Source organism: Vanellus vanellus (assembly GCF_965231255.1).
Source record: "Vanellus vanellus genome assembly, chromosome: 3".
NCBI lineage: Eukaryota > Metazoa > Chordata > Aves > Charadriiformes > Charadriidae > Vanellus > Vanellus vanellus.
Genome location: NC_138907.1, coordinates 30,566,210 through 30,591,272, shown reverse-complemented (window position 1 = coordinate 30,591,272; position 25,063 = coordinate 30,566,210). Strand labels below are relative to the sequence as shown.

The 25,063-nt window shown below is 43.4% G+C and overlaps 1 protein-coding gene across 1 annotated transcript; it reads right to left on the bottom strand.

Annotated features, from left to right (window-relative positions):
- Positions 1 to 327: 327 nt before the first annotated feature.
- On the bottom strand, positions 328 to 16,739 carry SLC3A1 (solute carrier family 3 member 1; the record flags this gene model as incomplete). The annotated part of the gene is made up of 10 exons (XM_082480953.1): positions 328 to 792; positions 1,660 to 1,776; positions 4,301 to 4,447; positions 5,613 to 5,811; positions 6,994 to 7,118; positions 8,112 to 8,231; positions 11,801 to 11,926; positions 12,987 to 13,141; positions 14,871 to 15,050; positions 16,313 to 16,739. 10 exons carry the CDS (start codon positions 16,737 to 16,739, stop codon positions 352 to 354), a joined length of 2,037 nt encoding a protein of 678 aa, XP_082337079.1. The 3' UTR covers positions 328 to 351.
- Positions 16,740 to 25,063: the final 8,324 nt, after the last annotated feature.

The following is a 25,063-nucleotide window of genomic DNA, read 5'->3' as shown; positions in this document are numbered from 1 at the left end:
TGAACTGGCACAGGCATTGGATTCCACAGGAGCTCTTAATGACGAGCAAGTGTAAGGGGCAGCACCCAGAAAGCAACTGTTCTCTTTCCTCACAGACATACGCGCACTTAAACAGGACAGGTTTACTTAACTTCTCCACAGACCTTAAGGGAGACTTTATACCATACTTTTGACTTTTCATCACCAATACAGATGCAAGACAATTAGGTTTATGTTTTCTTTTTCAGGACCTTTATTTTGACCACAAATAAAGTTTTAAAAGCCAAAGAAAATGGAAGAGTTTCAGCATTTCCCTGAAACTAACATTTTCCAAATTAACACGAAAGCTCGGTTAACACTTAACAGTTGCAGTTAACAGTTCATGTAGAGTAAGTTGAAGGCACTGGAATAACAAGCTTTTTCTGCCACAAAACAATTCCCTTGAAAAGCTTCCATAGTATGAACAGGCTTTGCTGTTTTATATTCGAGGACCAGGCCTTCTCCCATTTTGGTTTTAATTAGTTTGGTATTGACAGCTTTACCGGCATTGCTAAAATTAGTGCTTAGTCTTATAATAGCTTCAGATGGAAGGCTAGGAACTATAGCTTTCAGGTCTATTGTCGATTCCTGCCCAAAATTGAGAACCATCATGAAGACTCTGTCTAACCCATCCAATTCCCTCACATACACAAAAACATTGCTGTCATTCCAGACGTAGCACATCCACCCCCGATGAAGGGGCAGCTCGTTGTTGCGAAGTAAAGTTAGCTCTCTGTACAAATTCAGGGTTGAGTTGGACCAGGTCATCTGGATCTGCAACAGTCAGGGTTAACAGGGTCATTTCTTTGCACTCAATGTAGGAACCATTACTTGCCCCCTCACACCCACACAGTCTGCTGAGAACACACCTATCAGAATGCCGGTTCGACAATTCTCTCTCTCCAAATTTGTCTGCAAATTCCACTCAAAATCTGCTTTTTCTCATGCACTTCCTCAGCACTAGCGGAGTGGCAGAGACAGAGGTTCTCGAGCAGAACAGAATCTCCCCAGCACTGACACCGTTTCTTCCTCCCACGGTGACCTTATAGTACTGTTTATTCAGGAGAAAGCCACAGCCATCCAAAGCTTGATACTCAACTTTTTTCATTGAGCTTAATCTACTGAAGGCACGGGGTTTGTTTTCTGTTTTATTTTCCCGGTCTTCGATTTATTTTTTTGTGTCTCCAGTTCTGATCAGCACTATAGATCAGCAAAATCAGTTTGATTCACTGCTCAACTGCCTTGAAAAAAGTTTGTATTTACTTATGCTAGAGATGGTCTATGTTAAGTTCTCGTTACAAGGCCAGTGCTTTCTATAGTAATAGAAGTGAAAAAAAGGCCAGATTTCCATTTAATATTAACATCCTTTTAATAATTTTAAAGAGCCATATTGCCACACCTACATTCTAATTGCCATTGCCTCGCTTAAATGAATATAGATGAAGTAGACCCCTTGCTTGTGCAAGGATTTCCTTTTCTCATAAAATTCGTTGGGATTCAGTGCCTTTTTGTTTTCCTCCCTCAGGTTTGTTCTTACTAGCTACGCTACCAATTCCCACTAAGCAAAAGAAGTCAGAGCAAAATAGATACATTAAAATAATCTTTAAGCCATTAGAGTTAGTCACACATACAGATACTTACTTCAACATTTACACTTTGGTAGTCAGAGTTAACGGGTAACCAGCTACTGTTGCCTTCAGTAAAACCAGCGTTAACTTTGCCGTCCCACTGCATGGGGGATTTCTCTGGAAAGGTCACCTAGAAAATAAAGTGGTGTCAGAGCCATTTACCAAGAAGTTACTTGTTTTGATTAGTACATTAAAAAGTTATCCCTTGAAGAGCACGTTCTCACATCTTCCAAACGATCACCGTTTCAGTATTGCTTTCTTCGGTTTAAGTTAGATTTTAATAAGGAGGGTGTAATGCAGCTCCAAATCTAAAGAGGAAATAAGAATCAAGACAGTTCCTGAAACGGAGGAGAATGGACAGTCTCATGGACACAGCATCACCAGGTAAAATGTGGAATTCCCAAATGACTCCACCAGAGTTGTCTCCCCTTGCAACACCAGATGGTTGGGTGAAAGTTTACGAATGACAGCTGGGATATTCTGATAAATGTCTAGACATGCAGTGAGTGCATACCTGAGGCGATGAGTCCTAAGAAGAGATGCTGTTAAAATAACAGTAAACAACTAGGAAATGCCGTTCAGTGTCTGTTCTTTTGTAACCATCACATCTTTCACCTTAGAACTCTTCAAGCTTACATTTGCAAGGGGTACAATTTGAACAGGATTATTTGCGTTAGAAAGATAAAATTATTTCCAAGTGCAAAAACTTCATTGAAAACCAGCTTTTAGCTGATTAAAAAGTGTCAACGTAGAAAGTCTGAAGTTCTCACTTTAAAGAACTCAGAAAAATTCAGAAAAAGCTTCCTCATTGTTATCGAGGAGCTTGCCAAAACATCTGACACTTAAATTTAATGATATAAGAGGGCATAAAATATTTTGCACATACTTTGAGTGTTTGTTTTCAGTGAAAACTGTTTTTCATATAAAGGGCACTTTTCAATACAATCTGTCAGAACCGCAGCTCAACAAAAGAAATTGTCACTTTGCTTTGTGACATTATAAATAATGGGTTTCTCCTTTTAGCGTGTTCTGAAAAGCAGGGGGAAAAAAATTTTCCTAAGTTTTCAACACTGGTAACACTCCCTTTCATCTTTACTTCTTTCAGCTTCTCCTGAAGCATTTCAAATGCTGGGGCTAAAAACGATATACACCCTGAGCAAATACTCTCCGTCTTTCTAAGACATCCGTTAATCAGGGGTTCTTCTGCTACAGACTGGATGAAGAGTGGTTTTGCAGTGTTACAAAGCCGTGAGCTGCAGGGCAGCCACTAAAAGAGAGTAAAAACCCTGCGGAGCCACGGGCAAGCCATTTTTCTGAAGAGTATCATTCTGTCAGCAGTCAGCAGCAGTGGGAAGAAAATGCTGGAGGTATTTTGAGCTAGGTGTTCCTCAGAGGAAATGAGATTTCCTTTTAAATCAGAGAATCATTTCCTCACATCTGAATCAGACAAACCCGGCGATGATCCTCTGCTTCTTCAAGCACCTCTTTCCCTTCAGTACAAGATAGCCAACGCCGCTGGTAACATCAGCAGAGGCTGTCTCACTCCCTAACAGAGGCTTTCCACAGTGAAAACAGCATCTGCCATAGGACCATGTTCTCATGGTACTCAAAAGTGGTCATAGAAGGCAGAGCTGAGCTGTTCCCTTTTGGGCACGACCTTTTCCAGTCACGCCCATACATCTTGGACAGCGAGACACAACAGAAGTCAGGTTTGGTCATAGAAGTGGCAAGAAATTACAGGGGCTGAACGTGAAAACTTTTAAGTTAGGCAGGTCAGCACAGTGCGAAAGGCACAGACACTTTCTTTTAATCCCCTGACCTTGAATAAACTTACTTCTGAAAAGTTGTGTAATCTAACACACACCACCATCCTGTCATGTCTGTCTTGTAGCTATGATCAAGTGAGCCAGGCACCTGGTTCCCAGGCTCGGGTACCTAAATCCTTTATAGAAAGGGGTCTAGAAGACAAATCAAAAAACCCTACACGACAAGCAAAAGCCACTTCTGCTTGCCACTAGGCAATACTAAGCAGGGGCTGGTCAGTACACCCACACCTTTCTGGAGATACCTTCTTCAGAGCTTGAGCACACCGTAGAGGGCTGTGGCTCAGCCGGGTGCCTGGGCATAGCGAGAGCAAAGCAGTCTGCAGGAGATGGCGACTGCAGCCACCGTCTCTCATGAACTCTGATTTCCTTTAAATAGCAACCAGGAAATAATGGACTTTGACAGAGCGATTAGGGTACTTCCGTGGAAGGAAGGAGATAGCGACTCGGTTCCTCTTGCCTCGGGTGACTGCAACACACCTCTCCTCGCCACTTGTGCAGGCCCAGTGTTGGCACTTGCTGCCCCTTCTGCTGGAGCGAAGCAAAGCAGCGCTGCGGCAAACCACGCAAGACTGCTCTGGCAGAGGACTGAAATCGGGGGGCCACGATTACAGTGCAGCAGTTCAGACACATATCAAGGCCCCCGTTCTGGTTTCTGGCCTGGCCACTTCCACCTGCCGTCCAATGGTTTTGCCATGGGGAACACTGAAAACCATCTACACAGCGATAAAGGCTGGGTTCGGTTAACTAAACAAGAGCTCGTGTATTTTTGCAATTTCTGTTACTTGGAGCTAAACAACGGGATCAGAGTGTATAAGGCCCTTCACTTACATTTTCTGAGGCAATGTTCTCCATGCCTATTTCTTCACCATAGTAAGTTACAGGAGTCCCAGGGAGGGTTAAAAGCAGCATGTTTATAACATTGACATACTCCTTCCCAATCCGAGATGAAATCCGAGCAGCGTTAGGGCTTCCAACCTGAAGAAACCATCATTCTGTTAAACACACATTAGACAATTCCATGTATATGTGAAATTGGTTAACTAATTTAACAAGGTAGTAGGTTGTTTGTTTTTTTCCCCTCCAGGCCTGTGAAGGCAATTATCTTTATCTTGGTGCCAGTGCAAACTTCAGACCCAAATAATTCAGCACACAGGAGCCCGTGCCAGCAGCACGAGGCAGAAGTGAGGACAGATGACAAACAGCAACTCTCCACGATTCCATTTCCCTCAGATTTCTGCCATTTTCTCTGCTGTGAGAGGGTGGTGCTCGGTTTGAAAAGACCTCTTGCACATCCCAAACATGCTTCCTAACTTAAAACCTTGCTGGTCTTTGCTAACTGCCCTCGGCTGCCTGTTCGGCTCCTCCGTGACCCTGGGAGGTTTCCAGAAACCATTGCACTGAGTCACTTTATGGCCAAAGATAATTGTACCAATCCCATCCTCACTGGTGGTTTAAGCCAATGCCCCATACTACATTGGAGACACCAAGGGAGAGGCATGATTGTAAATTCCTTTGTCACCCTCACATGGAGGCTGTAACTGTTATCACAAAATCACAATCACAGAATGGTCAGGGTTGGAAGGGACCTCTGGAGATCATCTAGTCCAACCCCCCTGACAGAGCAGGGTCACCTACAGCAGGTTGCACAGGAACGCGTCCAGGCGGGTTTTGAATGTCTCCAGAGTGGGAGACTCCACAACCTCTCTGGGCAGCCTGTTCCAGTGCTCTGCCACCCTCACAGTAAAGAAGTTCCTCCTCATGTTAAGATGGAACTTCCTATGTTCAAGTTTGTGCCTGTTACCTCTTGTCCTATCACTGGGCACCACTGAAAAAAGACTGCTCCCATCCCCCTGGCACCCTCCCTTTAAGTATCTATAAGCATTAATAAGATCCCCCCTCAACCTTCTTTTCTCTAGACTAGAAGGCCAGGAGAGGCAGCCGGCTGGCCAATGCCAACAACTATAACTACAGCAGCTGAGAGTTTCACTTGGGTATCTGCTACAGCTCAGCCATGGGCTCAGCCTGCTGCTGAGCCCACTGAAATCAGTGTTTGGGGGTGGGGAGAGGTTTCTATTACCTACAGGTTTCTATCACCTACAGGAACAAGCCCTTCCTATAAGAATCAGTCTAGAACTCTTACCGCCCAGTTTGGCCATTTTCCTGCAGGCATGTTTTTCATCCACAAGTTGACAGCTTCAAAAATACTGTTGCCCGATAGATTTTTCACGTTAATGAGGTTGAAATTGAAGGGAAAATCTGCTTCTTGGATAAAAGTTGTTCCATAATACATCATTGTTGCTTCAATGTCTTCCTTTTCATCACCATCGGAACCCATAAATCTACAAAGAAGTATACAGATACCTTTTCTGGCCGATTCTTGGTTTGCACAGAGCAGAAGGAAGCTAGGAATGGTGTTGGACATACATATAAAATAACACAGCATTAAGAATTATGTTTGCTTCCCTCCTCCCCATCAAAAAGGATTAACACAGAGAAACAGTATTTTGTAAAGCAGACAAGGAGAACTATTTCTTGTAGATTTTTCTCCAGAAATTTCCAAGAGTCAACGCACGTAAGTATCAGAATTAAGTCTTATCTTTCTGAATCCACATCCACACACTCCATTCCAGCAGTTTCCATGCTTTGCTTTACAGAAAATGGTCTGGGGGTCCCTCAAGTTGAACGTGGGCCCTCAATGTGTGCTTGCAGCAAAGGTGGCTAATGGTATCCTGGGCTGCATTAAGAGGAGTGTTGCCAGCAGGTTGAGGGAGGTGATCCTTCTCCTCTATTTAGTGCTGCTGAGGCCACACCTTGAGTGTGGTGTCCAGTTCTGGGCTCCCCAGCAGACTGAAGAGGAGGCTCAGGGGGATCTCATCAATGTATACAACTATCTGAAGGGAGGGCGTAAAGACAACGGAGGCAGGTTCTTTTCAGTGGTGCCCAGTGCCAGGACCAGAGGCCATGGGCACAAAATGAAACAGAGGAGATTCCCTCCGAACATCAGGAAATTTTTTCACTGTGAGGGTAACCAAGCCCTAGCACAGGTTTCCCAGGGAGGTTGTGGAGTCTCCGTTCTTGGAGATGTTCAAAAGCCATCTGGACAAATTCCTGGGCAACCAGCTCTAGGTCGCCCAGATGAGCTGGGGGGTTGGACCAGGCAGCCTCCAGAGGTCCCTTCCAAACTCAAATAGTCTGCAATTTTAACAATCTGTGTCTGACATGAACTGCACTATTAATACTATACAATAAGTCAGCCACAGGGCTGATTAATTACAGTGTCTCTGTGATCCAAATTGTTGCCCATTCTGCTTACTTTTTTATAGTTCATAGATACAGCAGAGCTACCAAGGCCAGTTTATTTCCTTTCCCTAGCACACTGGGGAAGAGATAGTATAGCCTGTGCACTGCTATTTACATCTGAGGAAGAAAGCTTTTCATGGCATATTATGTTATTAAAAAACATTTATTGCCAAGGTGACAAACATTAGAGAAAAAAAATCACCAGCTGTAATAATGATTACCTGTATCGGCCAGGTTCACTGCTGAACTGATTCATGGTTTGACGGAAGCTACGGATGATATCATGCATTCCAACTTGCGTGGTTGTGTAGTCATGGTAAAGCTGGGAATAGGCTGTGATACTTTCCTTAAAGAAGAATACAATATTCCCCGTTAGTTGGCCAATATTTTAGATTTCCGAACTCTCCAAATTCTTCCCATCCTTTTCTGAGATGTCCAGATAAATTTTATCTGAAATGAGTTTAGCATACCAGCACTAACAGCGTGGATCTGAACCGCACTTGGGGAACCCTGAAGATGTGATTGCAGAGCAATGATTACTTTGAATCCCGTCTTTCAAGAGGGAGAATCCACCAGCAGCACTAACCAACTGATCCCATCAGGAGCAGGGAGCACAGCAGGTGCTGTGGCCGCACACCAAGTTGGAAAGATGGACAACATTATTGTCCTAACTCACAAAGGCAATGACACCTGCAGAGCTGACCAGTTTTATGCGATCCCCATCTCCGCAGGGGAAGAGCATCTTAGTACTGACGCTATCTGGGAACGTCGCCCAGTTCACTGCCTCAGCAAAAGCAAACAGCATAAATACGAGGGTGCATGTGACTGGCCACCTCTCGCTGTGACACACCACCAGTATGAGGGGGTTTTGTTTTACTCCAATTCCTACTAGTGACATAGAAGAAATATGTGCTGCCACAGCATCCCAAGCGAGCAAGAGCTCTGAGCTTATGTCCTATAATGGGTTCCCCAAAGATAACCAATCAACTATTAAAATCACGAGACTGATCTTTTTAGAACATAAATTGAAAAGCAAATTATTTTAAACAAAATTCAAAGCAACTATGTCAGAAGAGAAATACAAAGGGTCTATGGACAATTCTCCTCCCACCCACAGGACTCCTGCCTGCAGGTATCTCACTGACGTACACCCTTAGCCCAGGGGCTTCTTTCTTGTGTGCGCTCCTTCTGCAGAGCGCCCAGGAGCCACCTGCCTTCCAAAGGACACAACTGACTCAGTCTTCCTAAAGCCACAATTAAGACCCAAAAGAACAGAAACATACACTCTTTCCCCAGCAGGAAACACAGGAAAAAAACAAAGACAGAACATATACATTACTGGATTTTGGGACTTGTTCACTTGAGGCTCATCCCGTAGATGTGTTGCTTCTAAAAGAAATTTAACAGCGCTGAAACTAAATCCATCGATTCCTTTGCCGAGCCAAAATTTGATAATATCCTAGATAAAGGTAAAAGTTGAGAATTCCAAGTAAGCCCACCCCATTCAAAACAGTACATACTTAAAGAGAAAACTCAACCTGTTACCATGTAATAATAGGTAACAATCTATTTCTTAATTTAACTTATAGTAAAATTTGAAGTACAAAGTGAATCATGTCGATCTAAGGTCAAACTAAAATTTAAATACAGCATTTTTTACTATTCCATCCAGTATAAAAAAGAAACAGACTGCACATGACCAAAGCCAAGGCATGCCTCACTAAAAGCCATTCCTAATCTCGTCCATCAAAACAATCGGGCTTGTGCTAAGCGCTGTTGCTGGTGAACACCCGTCACGGCAGCACACAACTAGAACACATTGATTCAAACATGCAAGTATATGTTGTTCTGCACAGACCTTTGGCCACCAATTTTCTATTTATACAACAGAGCTCTTAAAATGTTTTTCTATACTTAAAGGGGCCTTATAAGAAAGATGGGGCCAAACTTTTTAGTAGGGCCTGTTGTGATAGGACAAGGGGTAACGGCTTTAAACTAAAAGAGGGTAGATTTAGACTGGATATAAGGAAGAGACTTTTTTACAACGAAGGTGGTGAAACACTGGCACAGGTTGCCCAGAGAGGTGGTAGGTGCCCCATCCCTGGAAACATTCAAGGTCAGGTTGGATGGGACTCTGAGCAACCTGATCTAGTTGAAGGCATCCCTGTTTGTTGTAGGGGGCTGGACTAGATGACCTTTGAAGGTCCCTTCTCTTTCCTGATGTGAAATTTTTAATTTTATTTTCAGACTTATTTGTTAATTTGCAGGAACATAAAAAAATATTATCCAAGTTAACTGCTATTGATTTGTAATTTCACTATCAAATTCAGAGGTTATTCACTATTGATAAAATTATATCCTACTTCAGTAGCTATTACATTATTACAGTTTTAATTGCTCTCATTTTAACAAACAACTCCAAAGTTCAGCCCCTCCCGAGCGGTTTCTGCAAATGTTCTTTTAGACCAGGTAGTTTTCTTCATCTGAGGACAAAAACTTTTTTTTTTTTTTTTAAAAGACACTGCTGAATTGCCTTTCTTAAAATGTACGCACACTTGCCTGAATAGGCTGGAGTAGGATTAGTCCACACTCAAGCTTTACAGATTTTTGTTTGGCAAATAGAGACTGCACCTTACTGAGTTGTACTTTATCGTAGAGCCATCCCGAAAGCAGCAGCTCTCGCTATGGTGTCTGTCCAACACTGAATCCACCAAAAATAAATTCATGTTTATGCATGTGCTCACCACAAAAGCAACATCAGGTATCAGCAGCGCAGGTATCGAGCACTGACGCGGTGCTCACGGAGACTGATCTACTTTTGTTTATGCAAGAAAGCTACAAGGTGCTGGCTCCTACGTTTCATTGCTCTCGCTTGCCCTGTGTCTAAACCAAGGACCTGAGCTTCTCTGGAAGAGCTGGTTTGCCTCCTACTCGTTCCTTCTAACCTTCTGAAACAGGATTTTGAATTAAAATACTAGACAAAGATTAGCCTTTAACATGCTGGAGCAATTAAAGATGTTCATAAGTATTTACCAAAGGTTAATGTTATCAGGCCAAACTTGGTAGTTTTAATTTCATTTCTTTGCATAGGAAAAGCAGCATCTATTTGCTACTGGAGCTACAGTAACGTATCAGATACCATTCAAAAAAAAAAATTAGCCAGTACCATTGAAAAGTATGAGCAATGCCAGCGAAAAAAGGTGTGAGTGGAAATACGTGGCATTAAGGGAAGCACCAAGATGCAGAGAGGTTACGAGTGGAGTCCTTCAAGGATGAGTCTTGAGAGCAGCCTCATTTCTTGCTTTAGTTAACAAGCATGACCAGAAGCCTTTTGTTTCTTCATGCACATGCGGTACCCTCCATGAGGGGAGAGGGCCCAGAGACAGTGAGACCATGGCAGTAGAACTGGGCAGCTGTGAGGACTACTGCCAAAGAAATGCACCAAAATCCAACACTTAAGGACTAAGTCAAAACACTTGAGGCAGCTGTACTACCTGATGGGGTATAACTTAAGGAAGGGGGGAGAAAAAAGCAGCAATTGTCAGACTCCCCATGCTCCCTACGTTCAGGCTGACTTCCCCATATTTTAATTAATTCTACTTTGTCTGTTGGGAGGCGTGATGCAGACAGGCCTGAGGTTTCATCAGAGCACCACCTTGCCTGGCAAAGCACTCCCACAGTGACAGCTGTCCATCTGTCTCTCTCTCCTCTGAAGTCATCAGAGACGCAGACAGATCAAAACTCGCTGTCTCCCCGTCTCCACGAGCCCAGGCATTCCTTGTAATTCAAATCAGCATTGCCTCCCTTTCCTGAAAATGCAAACATCTCTCTGCTAAAACAAGGTGCCATCCCCACATTTGACTGGCTAATTAACAGCTCCTTGTATCAACAGAGATAAAAACCTCTCTCCACTTGGGCGACTCAGCTCTGTTTCAGCACAGGCTTCAGCGCAAGAGCTGCTTTACCTTCTACGTCAATCCTTCAATTAATTGTTGTCCTCGATACAACATCCAAACGCGCTAAGTGCCTTCATCCTTGACTCTTGATGGAGACCAGAGCTGAAAGCAGTTAACTGCTTGCAGACAGCGGTCACGTGTGATTATTTGACTACTAGCACCAACTCCAAAGAAAATAACAGCAATCTCAGGATGCAGAGGGAGAAGTACCTATGCCGCCGTAAAAGATTTTGCCCAGCCACCTTTTCTCTTAAATTTGTTTAATTCTGGCCATCTGCATTTGAGAAAAACCTCAGGCTGGAAGTGCTGTGAGGAATAAGTAGCAGCTAAACAAAGGGATGAAGAGTCTGTCTCTCACTTCAGGGAAAACTGGAAAAGCCTACCCTGTTTAATTTAGCTGAACAAAAGCTCAAAGGGGATGTTGTCAGAGCTGAAAAACAAATAAGCATAAACAAGGGTGGGAAAAGCTATTTCAGCTGAAGGGCAGGTTTGGGGTTTGGTTCAGAGAGCGCTAAGTGCGGACAGTTTGCGAATAAGGTTAGGCTGAAAAGTAGAGGGCTCCTGAAGCAAAGCAAAGCAAAGAAATTTTAGCGGGAAGAGAAAGCGAAAGGGAGGTCCTTTAAAACTGTAACAGCCTGTTCCAAAACCCCACCAGGATCTTGCCAGGCTCTTGTGAAAGTGGGGGACTTAAGCCAGTTAAAAAAAAAAAAAAAAAAAAAAAGCAACAGTCATACCTTCTTGAAATCCAGGGACTGCAACACCACCCACCGCCAGTACTTCCACTCAAGGACAATTTTATTTGGATTTTTTTTTTTGGTTGCTTGTTTGCTTTTAAATGAAAGACTTGAACAAAGTAGCTCTGATACTGGAAGTATCATAAGCAAAATTCAAGCTTTATCTTGTAAACTTAGTGTTTGTCTAGACACCTTTTTGTTTCAATAGTTTACATAAGCTGCAATCCTTGAATAACTTCCAACTAGACTGTAAACTGTGTAGCACAAATAATCAGAGAAATTAAGTGTAGAAATAGCCGCTTTGCCGTTGGCACAGCAGCAGTGGGTTACATACTTACGTGGATTTCTTGTTGGACAGCAAGGTTGCGAAAATTTAAGTCTGGCTGTTCTTTCCCAAATTGATGAAAATAACACTGCTTTCTCACATCATCGTACTGCCAGCTGGAATTCCCAAAGACGCTCACCTGCTCGTATAAGGGAGGGGATAATCAGAGCTCTTGATTTAACAAAACTTTAAGATGTAGTGCATTACAAGCATATAATAAAGCGCAAAACGCCTAATCAAGGTACTAAATTTTGAGTATATTTTGGTAGTTATGTTTCGCATTTCCTTCTGCTAGTTGTTCTCCCTTTAGTTGTGCTTCACAATATGCATTTCTTGTTCAATGTTCGGTTTCATTGTGGTTTGTGGGTTTGTTTTTTTTTGTTGTTGTTGTTGTTGGTTTTTTTAAGTGGACTTTCACAGGGAATTACTCAGAATAGAGTGGAAAAGATGGGTGGGAACATTTATTTTGGAATTGTTTTTCCTAAAGCTTATTAAAAATAGCTTTAGTTAACATAGCGCTTTCTGCAATCTGGTATTATCCCTTTGAAAGTGTTGACAGTCAGCATGTTAAAATGTTAACTTAATCATCTGTGTAATAAAAGATTCCAAAAGTTAAGATAGCTCTTAAGACTATGAGTTAAAAAAAACAACACTAGCTGGTCCAAAATATTAATTCCACCTTGAGTTTTCAGAGTATACAAGTTGCTAATAATGCACCTATCAGTTCAAATTTTCAATAAATATATTTGAAATGGGTGACCCACTCTTTGGCCTGATCGGCTTCCAGAATAAGGAAAAAAAAAAACAACCAAGAACACACTCTTCTGTTTCCTTCCCCACCAACTATGATTTCAGAGGAGCTGAGATGAAGTTTCTAGAGCAGAGTACCCAGACACAGAAGGGTTCACCATGTGAACAACTGGTGCACAACTATCCCTTTTTTGGTTTGCTGAATGAGTGAAGATTTAATGCTGAGGGAAAGAAAAGTCATCTTTTAAATTCTGCTTGAAGTAGGAACCTCTCCACCCTGAGCCGGTTTAAATCTCAATCTGCACTAACTCATTTAGTAACATCAGTTTGTACCTCTCAACAGTCATTTATAACCCAGTGTACATCGGGAAAGTTCTGTTACAGCCGCTTTTGCCATATGGAAACCTGCATCCAGCTTAGGATTTGCACGTGTCCCTTCCCGTGCTTACCCAGTTGTTTGGAGGAGCGACCGAACCAGCAGCCTGCGCGCAGTCGTGCCAGATGTAGTAGTCCGTGTACTTCCCAGTCCGATTGCGACTCAGCTGAAACCATCGGTGTTTGTCACTTGTGTGGTTTGGTATTAAATCCATTATCACCTTCAGCCCTTAAAAATCAAACCATTAAATTCAGTCTTTTAAGACAAAGCACACTTTTTTTTTTTCTTAATGCAGTATCAGAATCATTTGGGCTTCTCTTTTGCCAGACCTCTGGAAAGGAGGAAGGGCTCCTGCCAGAAGGGTTTAGGCTCAAGGGACTGGTGGTCCCATTACATTTGGAGTCAGCACAGCCCCGCTGGCTGCTGACATGGGAATGCACAAACACAAACAAAAAACCCCCCAGACTACTGATGCAGGTAGTCTAATGAGAGCCTGCAAGTAGCTGCAATGCATCTGGCTGGTCCTGTTCCCCTCTGCCCATTGCTGGGGAGGGAAACGAGGGGGAAGAACAATCAGAAGAGATTTCTGCTGTTATGAACCATTTCCAGTAACTCTGACTTCAACATCTGTCTCCCACCTCCCAGGTGGGACAGGCTCTTCACCACTCTAGCACCAGTGAACACGTTCTTCCTCAGCCTTCTTGGAGGCTAGACATTTTTTGATATTCCAAATGTTTTTGGGACTGGCAAACCATTTTCCATTCAGCCCAACAGCTGTAAGGGGAAATATCTGAGCAAACATCTGGTCTAAAGGCATAAACACACCAACCATGAATGCAATCGCAGGAAGGAAGTGTACGTTCCCTCCCAACCCTAAAATTGTTTTCCTGGTGTCCTGGTTCGAGGTAAAACAGGACCAATTTTGTTCAGTAACTTTACTTCTTAGCTGAGCCTCTTCTAACTACTGAAATTAACAGCACATTGTGCAGAAACTGTTTTTTTCTCAGTTGTAAGACCTATGTTTACAGTTGATGCCAAGGAACGGTATGCAGAGGCTCCTGCTTATACTTATTGCTGTAACACCCAAGGGCAGCTCACTTTGTCACTTGCCCCATTGGAGGGTCAGAAGCCGAAAAGCATAGGAGGAGTCCCACCTGTGGGGGAGTGGACAGGACAGGTGACCCAAAACTGACCAACAGGGTATTCCATCCCATCTGCCTCATGCTTAGTATAAAAGCTGAAGGATCAAAGGGTCACCCCCCTTTCTTCAGTGGCCAACATCCGAGGAGGACTCAGTCTGTTCATCTGTCTTTGATCCTGATCCTGAATCCAGACCCCGAATCCAGTTCCCGTCTATCACTGAGTCTGGTCTGGGACTTCCCCAGTGGCAGCCAGTGACGTGACTGTCATCCTGGCAGCTTGATATGTTTTTGTATAGATTTCATTATTTTCTTTTTATTTTATTATTAATATTTCATTAAAGTAGTTTAGTTCCAAACCACACCACCTGCTTTCTTCAGAAAGCAGCCATCAGTCAGAGAATTCAAAATCAAACAACTGCACCTCAGCCTTGATCTTGTTGGACTACTGATGCCCACAACCATAGGCATCAGGGAGCACAGGCAGTATGTCTGCCGTACCACCCATGAACATCCTCAGAAGGGACCATGACTTGCAGAGGATGCCTTGCAGAGCCCGACATGACTGTTGTAGCTCCCCGTGTCTTCGGTCTTGCTCCCAGCCCTACTGCAGGGCAGGAAACTGCAATCACAGAGCTTGCCTTGCTGTGGAGTGAACACGTACCCTTCACTGGCACCTCCACCTGCTTCTGCTCAACACCACCATGGGAGAATTGTCGGATGCACAAACTGAAATCTCAGATCATAACCTAGTGCTACAAGGTACACCTGTATAATATGAGCAAAATAGAGTTATTTTGCTTGGAATTGCAGCTTACCTCTATCATGTATGGCTGCAAGCAGATTCTCAAAATCACTCATTGATCCGAACATGGGATCAATGTCATAGAAGTCTTCAGCTCCATAGCCAAGGTCTTTTAAGGGGGACTTATAGAAAGAGGTGATCCAGATGGTTTTTATATTCAAATACGTGATATGGTCCAGTTTTTCTTGGATACCTGTTTAAAAGAAAAGAGCATTATCTGTTTAGAAAAGATAAAATATTTCTGTTGAAAAATGTTTGCCGTGGGCTCTCAGTCAAAGATGGTACACAGGTCCCTTTGATACATAACCATCCCCTGTTTTCACTGCTCTCAGGTAGCAGAGTAATCTTGACATTTCTTCAGGAAGAGCATGAGATCACAGATGGAAACCATTCAAAGCCACTTCTATAAGGATGTTAAAGCAGAAATTTAAAAAAAAAAAAAAAAAAATCAGATCAAAGCCAAGTTTTACTCTTTATTATAAAAAGATTTACACTTTCATTTAATAAATTTATCACTCGCTTCTGAAAACAAACTCTTATATTTTCCGTTGCTTTCCCATTTCAAGGAACATCAATTAATCCTCAGAACACCCAAAGGGAAGCACAATTTTGATCCCAGGTTTCCCTGCCATTAGGAAAAGTTTTTTTTTTTTTCTGTTGCTTGCCTTTTTTTTTTTTTTTTTTAGGACCACTTTACTCCCATCTCCCCTAGTTGTTTCGTGTTGTTGGTTTGTTTTTTTTTTGTGGTTTTGGTTCGGCTTTTTTTAAAAACCCAAATCTCTTCTATCTTCCTGACACGTTCCTACTAGCATGCAACTACAGAAACAGTTTCTTCTCTTCTCTTGCTGGTAGAGTATATCACAGCTAGTGCTTCTTGTTTAGAAGTTTATTGTCTGTTATAGTTTTGAGCCTTCCCCTTCTGAAACAGTCTCAGCCAAACTAATAAGTGGCATTGCCTCTTAGTATCGGGTACCCCTTTCTCAATACACTCACTAGAGCTCAAAAACACCCAGACCACGAACAAACAGCAACACACCTTTCTCTCCTCTTCCTCAGTTTTATTTTCCTCACTTTTCCTTATGGTGAAGCAGCCAACCTAATATAACAAAGTGCTCAGCAGTCCTCCTGATTGACCTCGGTTTTGTGGAGATATTTTATTCTGATGGCAGCTGTGCTGCTGCTCGCTCTCAGCCCCACCTCTAAACACCCATTCTAACTCCAGGCTTAGGTTTAACAACTTGAGCAAGAAGCTTCTAGATCTATTGATGACAATGTTACTTGCCATTCATAATTAGCCAACAACTTCCATTCCTCTCTCTAGTAGGGTGGCTTTCACTATCAGGAGATTTCTCTATATTTTTTAAAGTATACATACACATGTATGTACATACTTGGATACATGCACAAGCTACTTCCACACAGCTTTGCACGTACCCAGAATGGAAATTCACCCACCTTTCAGGTCCCCATTCCCATCCATGTTGCTGTCCTTGAAGGAACGAGGATAGATCTGATAAATAGGACTGGCCTGCCACCAGTCAAGGCACTTTGGAGAGAGAGCAATAATCGCAATCGTAGCGCACACAAGCGCAACAGCAGCTGCGATTATGAGCCAGAAGAGAATCTCCCTGGTCACTCTGTACCGGGCTTGGCTGGAAAACTTCAGCAAGACTTCCTTCGGCATTCCTGCATAGGGCTTCAACACCAGCTCCTCCATAGCCACTGAGTCCACATCAACAATGCATGTTTTTGGCATTTCTTCTTGGCTACTGTTATCAGTCTCCTTGTCATCAAAAGCCTCATTTTGAACAAATCCGTTGTTCTCCACACCTCCCTTCTCGCTCAGCTCCATAGGTAAGCTCTTAGCTTCCTCCTTGACCATTTTACTTCATGGGTCTTGTCCTGGAGGCTCTGGCCACAGCAAGGAAGCGTGCCAACACACCTTTGTTCAGTGAAATGAGAAGCAGAGTAATTAGCATCTGGGTTTATAATCAATCCCGACCAAGTGGTCAAAGTTCAAAGAGACAAAAAGGGCAAAGTGCTCCCACTCTTCTGCCTAGCAGGCATCTTCAGCAAGATAACAAAATGCTACAAGACAGTGCAGCTTTCCAGGGAGGCAAGGCTATCGCTCGTACCAGCCGAGCAGAGTTGCATTTACTGTTGCTCTCTCCAGTACACCAAATGTCTCTTCCTTTTGACAGCTAGGGGAAGAAAATGGGTTTTATTTACCAGTAAAAGATTTAGTAAATATGCAGCTTTCCAGACTGGTCACGGTCTCTCCTGCCTAAAGCACTCTGAACATTAATGAGTAATTTAAACATGGACAGCAAGAATGAGGTGTTGACAACTTCTGGCCTTTTAGGCAACAATACAAACTGAGAAGGAAAGATACAAAGGCTGGTTAAAAGCCCCCGAACCAACCCAACCCAGCCCACTCACAACTCTTAAGCAGTAGCCAGGATAAGGCACATACCAATCTTGCGATTCACAGCACGTGACAGGTTGCTACACCCAGTGCTATCCCCAGGTCAGGACAGGATAGCTCTGCACAGGCACAAGCAGGACTGAAAAGAGAAACCTACCACCCACTATTAAGAACCCTTTTTTATAAACAAACAAAAAACCAACAAAAAACCCACCAAAAAACCCCAATCAAAAGCAAACAATAAAATTTGTTTAAAGGAAACTGACCTTTCCCTTCTCCCTCCTTCCCCCCTTTCTACTACTCTAGCCAGGAAAAAGCATTGCCCAAATTCTGCACAAGTGTGCACAGATTTACACGTCTGTGTGCCCTAAGGCCCTGCTGCCCTGAAGCCAGCGAGGCCGCATCCCCAAGACACCCTCTCTAGCCAGTGCCCTCCGCCCAGGCATACCAAAGCAAACAAAGCAATATACATTTGCCAAGGAGCTGCCTTATCACGCGTAAAAGCAAACACCTGCCTGTGACCATAGGGTCACGGTCCCAGGAAAACTCCCATGGGCAACTGCAGTGGAGAAAAGGTTGGTTGTGGCCTCAAAAAAGTATTTATTATGTTTGCCTCAAACCATGAAAGAAGTTTTTATAAACTAATGACTGAAAAAAAAAAAATAATCCAGCATGCAGTATTCAAGTGATTCAAAAATGTGTTATTACTTCAGCAGCTGAGCTAAGAGGAGAGCTTTTTCTCTGACAGATTTCATACTTTTCTTCCCCTTCCTCACAGCAGAGCCTGGCAGCAACCTCAGCCTGCGCAGGGTCGGGTAGCTGAGATAGCGGCAGTAGTTTCAGTGCCTGGAATTCAGTATTGCCAGGAAATTATTTGAGACAATCTCCCCTCTAATGACTCTGCAGTCTTACAACCTACTGATACCATGATATTAAAAGTTTCCATGTAGGCACGGTATGCTCAGGGCATAAGCTTGTATTGGGCACATGGTTTGAATGTGTCAGTCTGTTCACTGTATACTTCATTCATCTTTTCCACAACACCAACAGCTTCCCCCGCCTCCGCGCTAAATCACTTCATTTCAATGACTTCATTCCAGATTAAAATAGCAAATGTGTAAATACAGAAAATTTTTAGATTGCATCATGTACACCTCAAGACCTTCGTATTCCCTGCCTCACAAATTTTAAACACGCCTGTGGTTTCCTTCCCAAAAGCTCCTCCAAGCACCCAAGTGCAGTGGGAAGCAAAGCGAGCTGGAGGCAAGAGCAAAGGACAACCAAAACACAGCCGCCTGCCCCGTGGACGCACGAGTCAGCTGAGTCAACGGGGCTCGGGATGGTCAGGCGCACAGAGAGGGCTCAGTGCCGGCGCCAGGAAAGTTCAGGAACAGACTCACAGCACCCTCAGTTGTGGGTTGTTGGGTTTTGTTTGTTTGGAGTTTTTCAGTTGTTTGTTTTGCCCCACCTCCCCCGACCTTAAGCACATTTCTAAATTATGTGGCTGCCACAATACAGAATCAGAGTTGAGAACATGCATCTACATATGAATAAACACATAGGCACAGAATAGCTATGTACATGCACCTCAGCAAAGTACATGAGCCTCCAAAAACCTTGTCACCCTCCACAAGAACAAAGCCAAGTCTCCCAGATGACAACACTGTGCAAAACCACCGCCTGTAAGATGAGTCTTGGCTCCTGCTGTGGTATTTAGAAAGAGAGGTAAGTAGTATGTAAAAAAAAAAAGTGAACTAGTACATTCACTGAAAAAAGTAAACTAGGAGTACTACTGACAAGCAAGCTGTACACTAGTTATCCAAGTAGACCTGTTGTTTTATCTGCTTATTGTTTATTTTTTAAAAAGCATTCTCAGCCATAGCATTGTGTCCAACAGGAGCAGCCACGACCCTGCTCATTCCAAGTCTTTCCTACCCTGCTCATCCCAAGTCCTTCCTACCAAGCTAAACGGGGACAACCTCCCTGCATTCGTAGAAAATACGAAGGATGTATTCATGCTGGAAGACAACTGCATGCCAAAACACCAAAGTGTTAACAGTGATATCTAATCAGATTTTAGTGCTTCTTTTTCCTTTCTCCATTTGTCTCTGTAACATCGTGCCTGACACATGAGCCCGCAGAGCCAAGGCCAGCTGGGCTGTCCTTTTGCTTGGTACCACATCGTGACTGCATCACGCACAACTTGCTGCAAGTCACAGTCAGTGTCTCTTTTGAAGAATGCAGCCCGAGTTCAAGGATCCTCCTGTTTACCACTTTGCAACATGGGCGTACAACGAGAGAAGGCGGGTGCCAGAGCATTTACATACTAGGGATGCAGATCGGCACTTCTGCAAGTCCCAGAAAGCACCTTTGGCACATCAGTGGGACACAGACATGTAATTTATCATAACAGATAGCTGCTCAATAGGCAATGCTACATGACCATGACTAAAGACGAAATTTTGCGCCTAATTCACCAGCATTTAACACAATTTAATCAACTCTTCTCCCTGACTGCTTGTTCCTGCCTTGCATTGCCCCCTGCCTCGTGTCAGGTGAAGTGTTTAGGCAGCTGTGCAGTAAACCAGATTGGGAACCAGATTTGCCTGAAAAAAAAAAAAAATTTCATTCTTCAAACAGCCCCATTCCTCATCTGGCTGGTGCCCATGAGACCACACCAATGCTTCCACCAGCCCAGCAGAGGGAGGAGGAGGAGGACTGGCAGGGAGAGAGGCCAGGACACAAAGCACAACTACTCAACTGAGCAACTCTTCTGTCAAATTGTAGCCTTTGTGGCTGCGTTTGTTACAGTACGGTGGTCTCTGTCCCTTAGAGAAAGTCAGGGAGTAGAAAGCAGTCTCACATCCACAAACGCTGCTGGAATAAAAAACAGGGAGAGGGTTTAAATTCTGTTAATGGCTTACCCATGATCACACATGAAACCTGCAGAGGATTGGGGACCTAACCCCACTTCACTCAAGTACTACTACCCAAAAAACTGCTGAAATTCTGGTTCCAAGTGAGTATTTCAGCACACCCCCCCCCCCCCATTTTTTTTTTTTTAAGGCCAGTACACTTAATGCTGATAATTGCTTGCATGGATGTGTGTGCTTGATCTAAAGATACAGGGTGATTACCCTTAGGATGCATACTTCTTGAAGGTCAATTCAGTGTTTTGGTAGTCAGAAGCTGCCGCCGCTTTCCATACACACCGTTTTGGCAATGGTTACTTTCCCTTATTCAGGTGCCTGCCAGGGCACAGCAGCCAAGGCCAGCTCTGCGAACCCTGCTGTGTGGGAACGGTGTCTTCAAAAGAGCCCCTCTTTTCCTAACATAATCCCCAAGTAACATTAAAGGCTTATTTATACCTTAAGTAGGACAGATCGTGTCTTAATTGCCAAGCGTCCAGCTGAAAAGAGGAGTATGCTGCTGTGGCAGACAAATGCAGTGAGCAGGAACCAGAGGCCATGTATCGATAAATCCGTGTGCACTACCTCAACCTCCCTCCAGTGGCTACAGGGAGGGCATGTAAAGATGCAGGGACACAATTATTTTTAAGGTTTAAACAGAACATAAACCATCCTGGAAACAACCAGGTCGCTGTCTTGATGAACGTAATGTTTTTACAGCCAGACTGACCACGCTTCCAGCCAGAGGTCAATCGTATTTCAGATCAACTCCACATTGCTACGCAAGAAGAGCTGCGGCACAAGCAGGTACCAGCAGAGCACAGGTACACTTAAGCTGGACATCTGGACCTTGAATACTAAAAATTCTTCTAGAAAACCTGGCAAGAAAATAAAGCCAAGGACCTTAAAACAGGTCTGGACGATAACGTACCACAGACCCTGGAGAACAAGCCCAAGAATCTGGTACCTCCTCCTGTATGTTTTTTCCTCATAGGCTAAAAATAAAAACCACCCCGGTATTTTGTTTTTATTACAGACCTCCTTTTTTCTTTCCCCCCCCCCTCTCCTCGACTTGAGGAGTTGCTTGCCTTAAAATTACTCGATAAAGGGAAAATGTAAACTTCATCTTAAGAGAGGCAGATCACCAACAATTCCCACTGAGCTTTAACTTTTTCCTTTTAAAATACATTTTATGTATGCAGGCATTGTGCTTCTGGCTTGCTCTCAAGCAATTCTGAAGCGGTTCCCTCCTGAGCGATTTTATAGTTTCGCAGGAGTAACTAGCCAATGCAACCGCGGTAGCGGAATCCACTGAAATGCGTTAAATAGTAAAGAAAACACTTCACATTCTGTGCCAGTTATTCTGTTTACCTCGAGGTTAGATAGGGAAACAAAACCAATCAGTATGTGGGCAGTAATAGCTGCTATCTCCACACAGATTGCCATGGTTATTTCTATAAGATGGAGGGGTTAATTTCCACAAGTATTTCTTATATATAATTATTTAGATGCACGGGCTGACTAAGTAGTCTGCTGTTTGATGCTATACAAATGCCAAGTAGCTTGCCAGTTACTTGATACCGTACATATTACACCGAAAACCACACAGAGGGGCGATTAAGCACCCTAATGTGCTAAGTGTAGGAAGATGTTTATTGTTAAGAAGTTCTCTTGCTTAATGCTTTTTCATTAAATGGTTTGTTACCACTGGAACTGGTCTGACACAATGCACTTCCCCTCTAAATATAACCCCCGTTATTTACAGAATCAGGGCCAGCTTTACACCCGTGTAAAGAGGCAAACACTGCGGTTGTCAGTTTTTCCTCAGTGGCTCCCACAAGACTGACGGATAAACTGACCTTTAAAGCTACGTTTCATTCAGCACTAAAAGTCCTCCCTTGCCGCAGAGGGCAGCCGTCAGGAGAGAGATTGCTCTCGAGGAACAAGTTTCTGCTGCGGTGCCTTTTACCCTGGGGATCCCTGAGCCTGCATGAGGTTTCTGCCATCCGCCTCAAGTCCTGGGAAGGTGGAAAAATGTAATTGCGTGGGACACTGTGACATGGTTTGGTGGGTTTTTTTGGTTTGTTTTTTTTTTTTTTTTTTTTTTAATGATCTTAGTCCACTAATGGACTATGCAATTAAAGGTTAATAGCACTATAAACGCTGCAATTAGCCCCTGCTTGGCTCACGTGCCATTTCAGGGGTAGGTTTCAGGGGAAGGAGGCATCTGGCCCCTGCCCGCCACGGCTGATCAGCATGGCTGGCTTCTCCTGTTATTTTTAATGAAAACAATTATCCTCCAATTCTTGCAGTTAGCATAGCTGCAAGAAGAGTAGCAGGCAGAGTTGACTTCTCCTGGATGCCCTCCCCTATAGAGCGTCAAACATTATACTGACGTGTATCTACAAAGAAACTTAAAGCTCTGGGTTTGTTGCCTCTCCAGGAGGAAGCTCACTCACATAACTGCACCCTTTTCAACCTACACCGTACCACTCTTCCCTTTACAGTTTATCTTCTAGGACAGAAATGTGATGGACAACAACTTTCAAAGAATTTTCTTTCCCAGCCTAGTCCTTAAAAGCTTTGCCAGTGAGAGACCCAGACCTCGGTTTTACCCTGGTATGAGCTGGGGATGCTCAGCACAGTATTAAACCCCGAAAGACTGCTGCTGAAGTTTTGATGGCTATACACTCAAGAGTGACTTGGTGTTACTGAAAGATCTCTGAAATGGGAAAGCCGTAATAGAGAGCACAGCTAGACAGCCCAACAGGAAGCCAAGCAGCGGCTCAAGAATAAGACATGGCATTGCACTGCATCACTACCACATCTACCCTTTGTGTTACTAAGAGACAGCATCCCATAGCAAACTACACCTATCCTTGCTAGAACTTATCCCTGACAACAATTTACATTCACTGCACAGTAACTGAGGAGCAAGCTTTGGTCTGTTGAGCACTAAGCACTTCCTCATGTGGAGAGACGAAAAGGATTTTCAGGGAAGAGCTGTCAGGCGAGGAATACCGTATTCTGCAGGGCTGACGCTGCATGACCACAACCACCACCATACTATACAAGCTGTACTGCTTTTCACAGTGCCTCAGTTTCCCCACCTGTAGGAATGACACACAAAGTATCGCACAGTTTATATATAGCACTCCACTAAGCCTCACCCGAGCTTAGAATAACAAGAGTAGTCCTCCCCTGTCTCTATCAGTGAATCTAGACAGGTCTCCCTGCAACTCATTTGCTTTTTTCATATGTATCAAATTGGTGATACCTACTCAGGTAGTGCTCCCCCCAAGATAATCTCCTGCTGAAAGAGCTCAGTTTAGATCAGAAATCTCATCATTGTATAGACAGTTTTGCTCTGTACTACCGAATTGCATCCTAAGGCTTTTACAACAGCCAGCTGTGACCAACAGTTAGCTGGCTCCAGCAACAGGAACCTGAGTGTGCAAAATTAACGTGAATACTGGAAGTGAAACCAAATAATTGGAAATACACATTTTGGTAAAACACACAAACAAAACCACATTTCTCCAACTGAGCTGGACTGACCTGGCACTCTGCACGGCAAGAGCTGGCACACGCAAGGTTCTACATTAAAGGAAGGAGCTCTCTGGCCAGGACAAACTAGAGCTCTGCATCAAACAAAAATTTCAAAACTATAAGAAGCCATTTCCAAAGATCTTGAGAAGTTAAGATTAAATTTCATATCAGCCTGAAAATACAATACTTAATACAAAGCTAAGTTTCAATCTGAAAACTGACTACGGTTTCCCTGGACAATTGTATTTACTTAGCCCAAGCCATATTGACTACCTCTCAACTACCACCTTTTTCTTTGGAACTGCCTCAAGAACTACTCATATAACATTTCCCATACTAAAGCTGCTATGAGATGAGTCTGCCTCTTCCTATGCTGGCTTGAAGAGACTCTTTGAAAGACAGTGATAAACAAATGTAGTCAAATCAGTTTTTTTTTTTCCAAAGGTTGGGGTTTGGTATTTGTCTTTTTTTTGGGGGGTGTATTTAGTTTTCTACTTATTGTTGGTGCCAGTTTTCCTACAGCAACAGGAATTTCAGTTGGGTCCTTACCACGGTATACACCATTTAGGATTATGAACTACAGTATAATCCCTTGTCTTGAAGTGAAACTAAGAAGCTTTTATCTGAGAACAGAGCAGTAACATTGTGTGTCATTTGAATGCACAAGTACTCCTAACATTTTGAAGTTTTGTTTCAGAATCACCTGGTGCTCAAGGATCCAGCTACCAGGGTGAAAGCAGTTTGGTGAAAGGTGAAGAAAGCATCGCCCACAGCAAATACCAGGCTTTCCATTTTGAACTGAATAAATCCACTGAATTGCGTGGGCTCTTCAGGTGCCATATCTCACATTATGAATCTGCATAAAATAGTTTCAGGCACCTAGCTCGGCTACACTAGTCAACTAGAGAAAAATGTAATCCCGCATTCAGCAAGTATTCACTTAGTGCATTTAAATCCCCTCCACTCCATCCCTCAAATAGTGGGGTGACAACTATCACACACCCCCATTCCCCCCCACCCCCCACGCCCCGCCCTGAGGGTAATTCAAGCAAATACCCGTCTTTCATTACATAGAATCATTTAGGTTGGAAAAGACCTTTAAGATCACGGATGCACTCCTTCATAGTTGTCATGCTTTTAGCTCTGCTGTGCTGTCCAAGAGTCCGTAGTACCAAGTACAGCGGGACTAACCCACTCAGAACAAAACCAGTCTGCATTTCAAAGACAGATCTTCCACATATTTCAGTAATGAGGCTAAACAGAAAGACAGACATACAACATCTGTAAGTCAGTGATAATACAATATCCATTTCATACATTTCT